Source organism: Rhamphochromis longiceps, linkage group LG5 (genome assembly GCF_057381845.1).
Source record: "Rhamphochromis longiceps isolate RC_006_pf linkage group LG5, R_longiceps_female_GT1.1, whole genome shotgun sequence".
In the NCBI taxonomy this organism is placed as follows: Eukaryota; Metazoa; Chordata; class Actinopteri; order Cichliformes; family Cichlidae; genus Rhamphochromis; species Rhamphochromis longiceps.
In genome coordinates, this window is record NC_140561.1 from 34,304,821 (window position 1) to 34,319,608 (window position 14,788).

The following is a 14,788-nucleotide window of genomic DNA, read 5'->3' on the forward strand; positions in this document are numbered from 1 at the left end:
GTAAATGCACAATGCATCAATTTAAAATGTAAACTCACTAAATATTTCTAAATAAAGGCAAATGCCAGTTTACGTGTTTCTTATTACTGTCTTTACGTGAGTAAATTGTCCTCAAGTAAACAGTATATGAAATTTTGTTACTGAGTAGACACTTTCACAAAAATGGACAAAATATTGCAGGTATTTCCAAAGAAGCATTGCCATGGAAACAGCAATATTTGGCCTATTCCATATGCAGATCATGAAAATGGGCTCTGAACTATCAGGGACAGTGGGTGATGGATGAGAAACATTTTTTAGGAACGTAGGAGTGTCATCTCTGATTTAAGAGCTTTACCTTGACTGATGATATTGCAAGTAACACGATCTCTGGCTTACAAGTTTAAATAGAAAAAATGTTTAAAAAAATTATGTATTTATATATTTTTTCCCTATAAAAGTGTCAAAACAAATTTAGCTTTCTTGTAAAATATCGCCTCAATCTCATGCACTTATTAATCTGTCATATTAGCGTCAATTAAGTAGGAGTTGTGGTGATTTTGATCAAATCACATGGACTTTATCGCTAAATGGTGAATATGATATCCTTAAAGGCATAAAACTGTGTCTTACTTTTTTCTTTTTTTTTTAACGCTGGGCTGTCATCTATGTGTCACACTCAGCTACTAAGCTGTTTCTTGGCATTTATTTTATGCATGCAACGCCACCCGCTGACCATAAATGGAAATGCATCCTCTACATACATTTACACAACACATGGGACAAAGCTACTTAAAATGCCTTTATTTCCTATTATTACATATGAACAACACAGAGATATGCTCTGATCACATCCTCATATTTTGGTTCCCTTGAGTACTTCAGTTCTACACAGAATGATGTATGAGTACAACTTTTTTGGTCTTTTTTGTTTGCTTTTCTGCTGGAAAAACATGGATTCTGTACAGAATTAAATCATGCAGTTCACAAAAAGGCACAACTATTGACACACCTCTACAACAAGACAAAACAAGAATGACGAACGACATTCAAGCATTTCGCTTGTCTATGTTGCTGGGTAAGTGAATATACAAGCGAGCTTGACTGTCTTTGGATGTTCTGTTATATGGCTATGTTGACTTAACAGGATTATGACTGTAAAGGAACCATTACCGAAGCAGCAGGTTGGCAGTATTGCATTTCGAATGTTGAATGTTGAATCTGCACTGTTTGGGTCTGCTCTGTGCCCAAGACAGCTTGTGAGACCCAGGAAGACAGGGATTTTGTTGCCTGCATCGCAGAGAACATACCTAACATACCTTAACAGAAGACCATTTAACGAATGCCGGCTCTACACTCCTGTTGAAAATACATAAACTAGCACATGTAAAATATAAGTTCTATATCAAAGAGTAGAGGATGTGCTGACACACGGTGTACTAAAGGATGTAATGAGGTGCTTCTCCACAAAAAAGATATTGGAATTAGACATTAATCCTCTGTCTTCAGCTCATCTCCTCGAAACCAGAAACAGTCTTAATGTGAAAGAGAGTGCAGAGAGGATTAGGCGCGTTCATCTCCATGCACTCCATCTTATAAATAAGGCTTTATCTAAACGTAAATGATAATGACTCAACATGCAGAAAAATGAAGGCCCACATTGTAAATGATGTGGTAGACAGCGTCAGTATCTAAGAGCATGCACAAGCGACACAACACCAGCTCATCCTATTGTAATCCCTTAGTTAAAGTATATCAGTTCATACAGTGGCATTTGTAATGAAAAAAAATATTGATTGCTTGATTATTAGATGGTAGCTACTTAAAAGAACAGCATCAATAATCTGGTATGCTGTAATAATATTTAATTACTTATGAAGCAAAGAAGACACTACTGAATAATGAATTTACAACTGAATTCAGTTTAATTTATCCTACAATTTAAATAAAAGCTAATTTTCTTGAAAAGCAAGAAGATGAGGAGGTACAATTTAATGACGTGTGACGAAAAAGGGGCTACAAGTCAGTTAGATAATGTACAGCACTGATATTTGATTAACTAAGACTTGACACCCGTCTGGCAGGAGTACATGAAGGAAACACTTAGGTACACTGAGATAGAAAATTAAGGAGACAAGTATTCTCCTGTTTTGAAATATATACAATTAACTGATTATGTATTAATACACTCAGAAATGAACAATTATTACATGACTTGTAGCCTGAGAAAAAAAACACACTAGCATAGAGACATAAAAACAATGACGGAAAATCAGACGATCATGCAGTTTGATGAAAACGCAATGGATTTCTATGTGACACTAAAATCAGCTGTGTTTTTAACTGAGGCATTCATGGAGTCTGGTAAGCCAAACATGGATTGTTCAGACATACATTCAGCAGAAATTCATACACTTTGCAGTCAGTGCATCCTTTTTTTATACTCTGTTTTATTATAAAAATGACACAGAACACAAACACACATACACAGTATAATTATGGTTCCTCTTTAAAACATGCCGCTATTTACATCATCTTGTAAATACATGCTGTAGCCTATTAACAAATTTTGCGGGATGCATATGTTAACAATTGTAAAGAAGTACTGTGGATGAACCTGTCAATGTGCCGCTGCTCACCATTAGATACTTCTGCTGGCGACGTGGATGCATACGAACGACTGCCTTAACATTTTCTTTTTTAAACAAACTGCCCCCTTATAAAAATGTCCTGAAAAATCTATGTTGACATTTAAAAGCACTAAATGTAGACACAAGTTTCTATGAGTTCATTTTTTCCAGTTTCTGAAATTCTGAGAAAATATTTTAATGTGTTGGCCTCCCAAGATCTGATTTTGGATTTTTGGATTTAAAGAAAGTAATTCACAAAACACCGATTCCCTGATTTTGTCTCACTTAGAATTCACTGATAACATCAATGTATCAACTCGGGTTGAGTGGATGAGTGGGCTGGAGCCAATCCCTGGAGATAATCCACAAGAGATGGGGTAAAACCCTGGACATGTGTCCAGTTCCATCAATTCATGGCCAGTTCAGAATCCAAAATTACCTACGTAAGCAGTGAAACTCAACATCAGAGAGGCTCTAGACAGTGTTTGAAGCCAGAAATTAGTTGTCATTAATAATGATTTCAGTTACAATGATTTGAATTATAAGAAAGTGATACTGACTCTTTTCCCTCCCGGTAAATTCGGAAGATTTTTCAGGTTCAGGTTGTCATCACGTATGATTAGAGAAAGTGTCATCCATTTTCTAAAGCTATTTTTTTGGGGGTTTTTAAGGTTCCTGCAATAAATGACAATTTTAATCCTACATATGTCTACATTTAACTCAAAGAAACCAATATGGGGACAGTCATGATTCTTCAGTTAAGAGGAGCTGCTACAGGAAAGAGATCAGGTCATTGGTAAATTCAGTGGAATTTAAATGTCAACATTTTAAATGTTCTATCCTCAGTCATTCCCTTATAATAATCAATTCTTTGTGTCCTTTTTTGCTTCCAAGCCACTAAACATTACACTAATAATTTGCCTACAAGTTTCAACATCACCATATTGCAGCACTTTGTCTCCAGGATCAAAAAGCTTGTGTCCCGACCGAGTGATTCAAACAAGACAAAATACTGCGAGGCATGATACATGCTCTATTCTGCAGCTCTATTTGTTTCAAGCAGATGGTCCAGGATGTGTGTATTGTATACGTTTGATGATACAGTTGCTATGTTTAGATTCTACACACCTCATTAATACAAATCAAAGCTACATCTTACATTTCAAATTCAATAATCTATAAAAACATTTCGTCTTTGACAGAAATCCTCATGTTGTTTCAGCAGAAACTACAGAAATATTGAAGTGAATTACAGTAGAACTACAACATCAGCCAATGACGTGGAATCGTTTTAATGAATGTCAAAACATAATAACCAAAATGGCACTGTCTTTTACTAAACAACAGAAATCAAAGAAGCATAGTCAGTACTGTTTTCAGCATCATTGGTAATCCTTTTTAGTGCCTTACTTCTACAATGGATAAGTAAGGTTTTACATCCAAGTGGTCAACATAGCCAGATTTCAAATGGCACATTCACAGTGTCCCTGACACATTTTGAACAATATTCAACCACTTTAAAATAAACAATAAAACCTGCACTACTTCTCAAAGTGTCATATTAGGAAGGCACCCTTGTATTCCTGTCTTACATTACACCTGTCTGAAGACACAGAAATATGGGTTGAAGTTAAATGCATAGATGGGCCTTCGTGGCAACACAAAACAAGCAACTTAAGTCAGACAACTGCATCATCCCTGCTATATGGTTCTGCTGCACTGTTTGCACCATCTCATATGTGAGCTGATAAAATCAAGAAAAATGTCATACATATTCCAGAATTGATTGTTGCATTCATTGATCTCAACCTGAATCATCTGCACTTGAATCTCTTCGCATTGATAGACTTAAGACAAACTTTATGCAGGAAATAACCCCAAATTAGAGTACTTTCTATTGCAAGTTAAAGCACAGTTATTAGCAAGACACAATACTGGGCGTGATGCACGCAGAGCAGTGGGGAGGTAAGTAAAGCATGCTCTATAAACTAAACTAAAGCCTTTTTTTTATATATATCCAGCATTGTCTTCACCAATAATTCCATTCAGTGTCAGCACCCTAAGAATGAGATTCTTCAAATGAAGGAAAGACTAAAAGTCGATCATTCATTAACCAGTCACCCGGTAACTCAACACCATTCTTCTCAGCATACATTAATGTGGGAAATGTGATGCTCAAAAAGAGTTTCAGATATTCTACAATGTCTTTTTTTTAATATATTTTTTTTTGAGCAGGACTTTTGACAAATAGTCATGTGTGAAGTCATGAAATTCATGCAAAGTAGGGATGAAGATTGGATTTCTGAGTTAGTGCATTAGCTGGTTGGTGAGATGTGTTACTTCTTTGCATTCAAGGATGCCAGCTGGCCATCAATTTCCTCCTCTGGCTGCAATGGGTGCCACTGGGCAATGGGACGGCGTGGATTAGCCAGCATGTCAGACCAGTGCTTCAGACCTAAGCCAGTAGCCTTACTGCCCACGAAGATTTTTCCAATGGCATCATTCTTACCTATCTTGTCATAATCAAACACTGTGACTGCCACCAAGATTTTCTGAGAAGGCAGCAAGAGAAAATGTAATCAATTATCTGTTTTCTGGGCATTTCATCATTCAAACTGTAGTGGAGATTCATTCATGAGCTATTATAACATATCAGTGAAGTCCAAAAGGTGTTGTATGACTTGTACTGTACCTGCATCTGTTCCAGGGGGATTTCAAAGCTGAAGGATTCATTGTAATATGGGTTTAGGGTGTTCTTCTTCACTGTAGTCTTCTTTTTCTTCAGACGCTTACCACCCTGGAGCAGCTGGATCTTTACATAAGGATCTGGAAAAAACATGAATATGATGAACAAAAGAGAAAAACTTATTCTGTCAATGACACAACCTTTAGTGTTTCTTAATTTGTTTGTTTGTTTGTATTTTAAATGGTTTTTCTTTGAATTTTCTCTTCAAATTGAATTTTCTTGCATGTGCCAAAGGACAAGAGTATTATGTGTTTTTTTTTCTACCAGATAAACCGCAGGCGTCCATCTTCTTCAGATTCTTTGCCTCCAGGATGCAGACAGTGAGTTTTCCAGCAGTGGGGACATAACGAAGGGAGATGCAGATATCTCCAAGTTTCTCAGGCTGAGCAGTAAGAGACACAGAAATGACAAGCACACATACTCATCAGATGTCCATAAATTGCATTTTCTGTGATGGGTGGGTGCAAAACATAGCTTTTATTTATCAAGATTTATACTCTTAGATTGAAACTGAGGGGTTTTTGTTGCTGCAACAGTGACATTATTTGGAATAAAACCCCTCTATCTGGATTTATGATCGCTCTGAGCTTTTAGACTTTGAAAATCCACTTTGATGACTGGGGGCAGGGATAACCTCGAAAAAGACACTGGAAAAGACTAGAGATACTAGCAGGTTATGTATGTAATCAGTTGTGATAAATTTAAAAAAGTGAGATAGTTTCCTTAATTATTCAAGCAAACTATCTCAGCATCATTGTTCACAGGTGTAGAAATGCAAGGAGAGAAATTTGTTGCTCCACTGACATAAATAAAATTTTTGATTTCTATGTGTCTGAATGTTTGTGCACTGTTATGAAATTCCATCTTTTAAGAAATGCGAACTAATCAAGGAGCTAAATTATTTCTGAATATTAAAGATAGGATGATCAACCAGTGCCATAAACATCTTGCTGACTCCTCCAACCGAGTCGACATCAAGCCCCTCAGCCCTGCTGTAGTTTTCAAGTAAAATTAAATGCAAATAAATAAAGAGGGAGAATTTTTGGTGAACTACATTTAACTGTGTTTAAACCTGAATTGATACACAGTTAGTGCTCAAATAAGTATTCATGGAAGCAGCATGAAAGACTAACGAGAAACAAACTATAGTGGAACCATTTATCATAATGAAGGAACATGTAAGCTGGTGCAATGGTGCAGCTGAATGTGTTCTTAATTGATTTTTGGTCAACAATGGAGCATTGTGGCTCAGAAAAATAAGATATAATTGATCTCTGTCTAGACAGACAATACTTGATAGTAGCATCAATTCATAATTGGTTTGGGGCTTTTTCTTAGGGTTGACACCCAGAAAGTTTAGAATCTCAATGGTCTATTATTTAAAGAGCACAGAATGAATCAGTTCAATAAGCACCTCCTCTTGATCAGCACTCTCGAGATCCCGCCACTCCTCAATAGGCCGTCCAAGGTCAATGGTGTTCATGGGCAGCTTTACCTCTCCAATGACATCATGTTTAGAAAATCGGTCATAGTCATAAACAGACATCACCAAGGTCTTTCCACCAAGCTCCTCATAGGGTACCTGACCAAGAAACACAATGTCACTTATAGATTGTATTTATCTGTCTCACAGGATAAATAGGTTTATTTTTAATGTCATTAAACTTCACATAAACTGCCTCTGGAATTCTTGAAAAGGGCGAGTTAGTCCCACTGAAAAACCCCCTCATTAAATGATACAAATACTTGCTTACAAATTTATAGTGTTTAGCAGCTGCTATACAGAAAACAGTCAATAATCAAAACTAAATGGAAAAAACTAAGTGAACTAAAAATGTTAAATTATAAATTATCAGAGAAAATAATCTGAGAAACCAGACAAATAATACGCCCTAAAAGCACTAAATGAAATGCACGGTTATTTTCTCAAATGCAAACAACAAACATATTAGGAAAAATAAGTTATTACACCCCAATCCACAGAAATCTATGTGAAAATGAAGATGAGGACACCTCTACTACAAACTGCATAGGCATACATGAAATAAAAAAAAAAGCATCTTCTGTTTTAAAAAGAAAGAAAATATCTGGAATAAATTTTGATGGAGAAACAATAAATCTGACAGTGAAATTCTCATGGGAGGCCTTTGGAGATGGCAATAAAGGGCAGCCTGTACAATAAGATATTTTTCTGCTGCAGTTTTAACATTTTGCAGACTGGTATCGCCTGCAGCTTGACCCAGAGAGACTTGCAAAGTCCCAGTGGGGCTTATTAGCTAGGAGCATCTAAGAGCAGCATGTAGGCTGCATAGGCCAGTGGGTACACACACAGAGCCAGACAAACCTGACATACTGTCAGTTTCATACACAAAAAGCTGCGATAATGATTTGTGATATTTAAAAAAAAAACAACTTGCTCAAATAAGATTTATGTTTCTTTTTTTTTACAGCTGCATGCAAGAACAAGACTCACCTTGAAAACAAATGTCTCATTGAAGACAGGGTTCAGTGTTTTTTTGTGCACTTTGGTGTCAAACTTCTTCTTCTTGTCAGGGAAGAGCAGGACTTTAACATAAGGGTCTGAGGTTCCACCTGAGTCCATGGACATGAGATCTGCAGCTTGAAGGATACCAATTGTCAGCTGTGTGGAGAAAATGAGGGTGTATGTAAGCAACAGGAGCAGTGAAAACAGAATTTTATCAGGCAAAAATGCAACTTTTCTTTGAGGGTCACTGCCTCAGACTGGTTATATAAGCCTCGCAATCCATCACCACAAGCGTCTCAGCTGACTGGAGACATACTGGATGTCAGAAGCTTTTCCTCAGTGTCATCCAATTGTCACAGTGTGGTAACTTCTAAAAAATGTATTACACTGTGTGCTAGAAAATACAGATTTTAGCTGTCTATATTTTACAGATACATTAAAAGTACAGCCATTTCACCCTCTACTGTGTTTCATATCTAGTGAATTATTGGCATTTTAATTGAGCACATGAAGGTTTGCTCATATGCTGTCGAGTAATCAGTTAAGCTGCTGGAAGTACCACGGTTAGATAAATGTCTTTTGATTTACCTGAAGCCACTATAACAAGTTACTCTTTTAAGGTTTAGCCTCTTTTGTCTTTTCAGCCCTAAAAATAACTGTGGTTTTACTGACAATGTTCATCTTCTGCATACTCCTGTTCAGGTTTTGTATAGTATGTAAATGTAACCTTGAGTAACATCAACTTAACTGTCCTGTTTTGCTGCTATTAAAATTGTGAAGTTTATATTTGGTGTTTGTTCACATTCAAAGCCTGAATTAGGGAACTCTCTATTCCTCAAAATGTCATGGAAAATTACTCTTTTTCTGGCTGCTGACAGTAATTTCTGATTTATGGAGTAATAAAAAAACAGCCCTTTGTAAAAACTTTAATACGTCAAAAGAATGAAAGAAGAATTCCGAGTCTCATTGATCTCACTCTTACCAATGTTCAGATATCTGTTCCAGAAAAGTTTTCAAAACTGGCAATGACGCCTAATTTGCATAATTGAATGTGAAATTTCAGAATACATTACAAAAAATAAATAAATAAAAATATTTGATTAATGTCTTGATGGATCCAGGTAAGGAAATCTCAGAAAGTTGATACCGCTCATGGGTAGCGGTGGGAAGAATGCGACTGAAGAAGTGACCTGGATGAGTGAAAAAATGTTTCTCCCACTAAAAACACTGTCCAGACGAACAGTTTCAGCTTTCTGGGAATTGGATTAATGTAAGTAACGAACTAGAGAAATCTTAAGGTATTATCTTTCAATTAAAATGTTTGCTTTAGTGTTTTGGCACCTTTAGAGTCCCTTATTATGAGCTGGATTACTCAGCACAGAGGCATTATGTGGTATTATTGCTACTATGCATCTCCCAGGTAAAGAAAATGTTTCATTCATGACACCCATGAAAGAAAAAGCTTGTTTTTTCTTTGCACTTCGGGTTAAATAAACAAGAAAAAGCATTAATTTAATTACTATAACTTTACATTTTTTTATTATCTTTGCACAGAACCAAGCTGCTACAGCGAGTTCCATACTGAAGATGACATGAATTGGGTTATCTAACTCTTTAATTTAAACATGTCTTTAAACACTAAAACGTTTCAAATGGGTAATTTAAATATAGCAGAAAACATGAAAAACTCCCTCCAAAATTGTTAATTATTTCTAGAGCTTTTTTTTTGTAGTTCACAAAATGTGATAACCACAGACCTTTGTATTCTCAAAGTCATAATCTATAGAGTATTGCAGCTTCCCCAGTTTCTCCTGCTCTTTCTCCTCTTCCTCTTTCTCTTCCTCTGTCAGTCCAGTCTCTCCCTCATCATCATCGTCATCCTGATGTGTCTGCAGTGTAAAGGTAACAAAACAAAAAGCTATGTTAAAGGTAAGAGTACAAAAAGTCAGGATACAGGGTTCCCCATAACAGCCAGCATGCCACAGACACTGGAGCTCCAGGAGTTTTTATGTGGGAGATACATGTTTTGGTTACTGCTTACCTGCACAGCACCTGATGATAAAAACCAGGAATTTATCATTTAAAAGGACATAGCTGCCTGTAATCGGTATCCCTACTTTTTTTTTAAGAAACTGTAGAAATGATTGTCTCAGTGTTTGTGGATCAGTGGGCAAGTCCTTAAATCTGACATGCTTCAGCAGTACAGTGACAGCCAGAATCAGTGGAGGCATTGCATGCTAGTTCCACTAAGAAGGGTAATAAATGCCACGTCCTAATAGTGAAACTGAAAATAAGAATAATTTCTTGTTGTTAAAGGCATTAGATCTTAACAAATGAGCGAGGAGATATAGGTTTGGATAGACCCCTAAGGAACTAGCTTACAACAGCAGGAACAAATGCATATTAATCAATAAAAAATATGACATAATATTCAGGGCAAGGGGATGTATCTTATTTTATAGGATTTATTTTTAAGACTTCAAATTTGTTAACCTGCATCTCTTTAAATTAATGTGGCAAAATAAATGTTTCTCCTTTCACCTCACCATTATTACAAAACTAAATCAGGATTAAAGGGCACAGCCAGCTATTTGAATTTTGTTAGAGCCTTACTGCTTCAATATGATTTTTCTTATTAAGTAACTTAGGTGATCTTGACTTTGTAATCTTTTCTTTGGGTCATCCAGTGTCGTCACATCCTACCTCCTCCTTGAGTATTACCATAAAACGAAGAGATTTGCAAATCTTTGGCTCACCATGCAGTTTTATCATCACCGTTTCCATGTCTCCCAAACAACCAGCCATGCCCTTTATCACATGCACAGATTAATAGTGTTAACAGTCTTGGATATCATATTTTAATCCAATACTTTCCATATTGGTGTGATTTACAGTAACATTGTCCCGAGAACAATGTGTTAGATGGTTAGACTCTCCTCTCTGGGGTTTATGGAGCACATCATAGCTTTCCATTGTTACATTCTCAAGCTATCATACCAAAAAACTACAAAATAATGGGGAGGAAATTAAAAAAAGAAAGAAAGAAAAAATAGCAAAGGAAGCTACAACTTTCATTCCATGAAACCCCCCTCCGCCCTGGGGGCCAGAGAGCATCGACATGAGCTATCCACCTACCGTAGAGCAGGGGTCCACCACAGTCAAGAAACACGAGGCACACACAAGACACAAAGCGGAAAAGGAGGAGAGCAGAGAGAGGAAGAGATTCAACTCACAAGACACCAAACACACTTCAAAAAGAGAGGCAATCAACACCACCACCACCACAATCATGATGAGAAATGACACGCTTGTTTTAGGCTCAGGGCGATAATTTCACATTGTGGACACAAGCAGTTGATTGCTTTAATTAACTGTACAGGGGCAGTCTATGGTAATATAAGCTGTTTAGCCCATCAAATTAAGAATTTATCCTTAACTTTATAGCACTTTGATTCACAACTTCCTGATGTTTCTGCAGGCCTCATCCTTTCATCCATTACCTTTTAATATGATAAGCTTTGTTTTATAAGTTGACGAAACATTCTCTGCTCATTCTTTGCCACATTGCAATAAAGTGTGCCGTTTTTCACCATGGAGCACAATGGAGCACACGTTTAAACAACCACAACAACAACAACAACAACAACACAAATTGAGGGGAAGAGAGCTCTCCTTGTGTCCTCTACAGCCTGGGCTAAAAAAGCTGCTGGTAAAAGATCAGATTTAGTTAGCAACATTGTTAAAATCTGGGCAATAACTATCATAATAAATAATAACAACTTGAATAATAAATTATTGTTGACATAATCGACAAAATTTCACCAATGCATCTTGTAACCTTGACTCTTTAGCATGTAGGAAGCGCGAGGCATCATACCTCACCACCCTGCATGTTCTTCATGTTGAAGCCATCCTTTCCCTTCTTTCCTTTCTTGTTCTTCTTCTTCTTGCAGCAACATTTTTTGATTATGCAGAAACAGCAGGTGAGGATTAGCAATGCTGCCACTACAGCAATGGCAATCAAAGCCCACGGAGGCACTGTTGATTTCAAAATAAACGAGGAAAAGTTGAGTTTGAATGGAACTTTGGTGTTTGCCAAATGTTAATGTTTTGTAATGCTTGGAATGATGTAAAAAGCTCTGCAGCATTACTTACATGGGATTTTATCAATTTCATTCAAGAATTTGCTCTTGATCTCCTCAAACATGTCATTCTTGCTGATCTCTGTATTGTTCGAGCCAGAAGTTTCTGGTGCTGAGGTGGACATGGCAGCTGAGGTGGGAGCCATGGTCATGGTGGGGGCACTGGTGGGCTCGGCCGCTGCCATGGCCTGTGGCCGTCTGAACAAGTTGAACTTCATTGTCAAAGACTAGGCACAGCGTCCCTGAAACACAAAGAGATCGGATATGAAGCAACAAAAATTGCTTTAGTGGTATCATGGAAGATTTGTCAAAGAAAGTGAAAAATATTGAAAAACTATTGAAATATTGAAACTCATTATGACTCAGGAAGTCATAATGGAACATCAATCAAATTTAGCCATCTGCACCAACAACAGCGGCAAAAGACTGAAGTAACTTCTTAAGAGGGGTGGCAAATACATTAGGTTACCTATTCACTAGGGGTGCAACGATACACAAAATTCACGGTTCGGTTAGATCCTTTGGTGTCAGGGTTCGATATTTTTTCAATACAAAAAAATGTTCATGCCTTTTTAATTTGTCATTTATTAAAATTATAAATATATATTTAAGTCAAAAGTAGTTTTTAAATTTAATGTTGCTGAAACAACAAAATAAAAATATCTATCTGATCGAGGAATCACTCATCTTTGGAAAAGAGAGTTTATTACAGAGAAATGGCTCTTTCCAAAATAAAAGCTATACTATCCGCTTCTTCTGGGCTATATTCTCAGCAGCATATTAAACATATCAGGTCCCCATAAGGAGAATCATGTGCTAACGGCTGTCTAAATGACTCGGGTAAAGTTTGTAGCATGTGTGTTTGTTGTTTTTGTCTGCTTCCACTTGTCTTTGCACTAGGATGATGTCGGTGTAAATGTGCAGTCATATTCATTGTGTTCCCACTAGTGCTGTCAGCGTTAATCTTGTTAAAATGACATTAACGCCATAACTCGGCAAATCTCCATTAACGAGTTACCGTGGATCGCCCCGTGCGTGGGGCTAAGGCACTAGTTCCCACCAATTGAGCATTGCATGGCACATCCGACATATTGTTTTACTTTTGTCCATGACACGCTTACCATCAGGGTCATGCTTCACATGAAAACCAAGATAGTTCCAAACGCCAGATCTGAATGAGGGTGGGAGAGGTTCAATTTCGGGTAGCATTGAGGCAGTTGCCATGTTGCAACGAGCTTAGCTTCTGTCTTGCTAGCTTGCGCTGCGCTCAGTGGATCTGCACTCGACAGTGCAGCCTAGGCGGGCGGAGTAGTCGAACACAGATCCACTGAGCGCTCAACACAGACAGCATCGTCAGAAGAAAAGTTGATAAAATAAATCAAAAATTTTGTATTGTTTGATACACATGCCTACCGAACCGAAAGCACTATATCCAACGGTTCAAGATCAATACGAGTATCGTTGCACCCCTACTGGTTAGTAATCTAAAACTCCAGAAAGCTGCTAAATTGATTTTATTCTGACTTGCTTTCCATTATAATTTTTAATTTTATGTTTGAGTGATGATGACCTTGAGAGCTGCAACTCAACTCTGTGAAAGATGGGGAGTATGAAAACAATGCTTCATCTGGGACTCATCACACTCATCACACAAGTCACAGAAGTTGAAAGCCCTTGATGTTGCTGATGATATGAGAATTTAGTGTGTGTGTGAAACTGTGACCTGAGATGATTACACCTCCACCTTAAAACACAATGATCTTCCAGACCTAAAGGAGAGTCTAAAAAGTTATCCAAAATTAAAGGATACGTGAGTATCTGTACATGTACATGATGGCACAATTGTTAAATGATTTTCTAGAATAATCAATACATAAACAGCATCATTTTGTCAAGTAAGTATAAAGAGAGACATTAAAGATGAATAATTAGTTTATCTTAATGACTTGAACCCAATAACTGCTTGAACCAGAAGAAAACAGCTGCTAACTCAAATTTAGCAAATGTCAGTTGCTTGTCAAACCGCAGAGCATTGTTACTTAAAATATATATGATGAGTGAGCTTTAGAGGTCCTTAAGATAGACCTTATTATATGTGACAGAACCATATCTAAGCGTCTATTTTTCTGGAAAAATACCAGAAACACCTTCCCTGACATGACGAATCATGCTTCTCTGTCTGGCAACCCGATGGGTGAGTCTGGGTTTGATGGTTGGCAGGAGAACGATACTTGTCCAACTGCATTGTGTCAAGTATAAAGTTTGGTGGAAAGGGAATTATGGATGAAGAACTTTACTGGCCTGCACAGAGCCTTGATCTCAACCCAATAACATACCACTGAGATGAATTAGAGTTCACATTTCGAGCCAAGCCTTCTTGTCCAATATCAGTGTCTGATCTCACAAATACACTTCTGGAATAATGGGCAAAAATTCCCACAAAAATCAGACTCGTAAAACTTGTGTAAAGCCTTCTCAGAAGAGTTTAAGCTGTTCTGGCTGCAAATGTTGGACCAGCATCACACAACCCTATGGATGAAGAATGTATGTCACTCAAGTTCAGTCATTTGAAGGTAAATGACTGAATAGTTTTGGTAATAGGGGTTTTCTTCTACCAACCAACTAATCTGTATTTATTTTTATTATTTATAACCGACGAATTAATGATCAGACCAATAAATAGTTGAAGGTTCCACCTTAAGAGTTCAAATGTTTTAAGATCAATCTTAAAATAGATTCTGAAATTTTATAGACTTAAGTTTAACAGGTTAGACATAGCTGGAGATCTAAGCTGCGACTTTAAATA

General features: G+C 37.1%; 1 protein-coding gene across 2 annotated transcripts in view; it reads right to left on the reverse strand.

The window, feature by feature from the left end:
• Positions 1 to 2,493: 2,493 nt before the first annotated feature.
• The window catches only part of LOC146670429 (synaptotagmin-2-like), a 28,006-nt gene continuing 15,711 nt past the window's right edge, over positions 2,494 to 14,788 (reverse strand). For both annotated transcript variants that reach the window (XM_085408025.1, XM_085408024.1), the window contains exons 2-9: positions 11,996 to 12,224; positions 11,718 to 11,878; positions 9,598 to 9,729; positions 7,829 to 7,996; positions 6,770 to 6,937; positions 5,620 to 5,737; positions 5,302 to 5,435; positions 2,494 to 5,161 (exon numbers count right to left, since the gene is read on the reverse strand). In XM_085408025.1, coding sequence (XP_085264151.1) covers positions 4,946 to 5,161; positions 5,302 to 5,435; positions 5,620 to 5,737; positions 6,770 to 6,937; positions 7,829 to 7,996; positions 9,598 to 9,729; positions 11,718 to 11,878; positions 11,996 to 12,200 — 1,302 coding nt within the window. In that variant the 5' untranslated portion in view covers positions 12,201 to 12,224 and the 3' untranslated portion in view covers positions 2,494 to 4,945. The remainder of the gene's footprint in view (positions 5,162 to 5,301; positions 5,436 to 5,619; positions 5,738 to 6,769; positions 6,938 to 7,828; positions 7,997 to 9,597; positions 9,730 to 11,717; positions 11,879 to 11,995; positions 12,225 to 14,788) is intronic.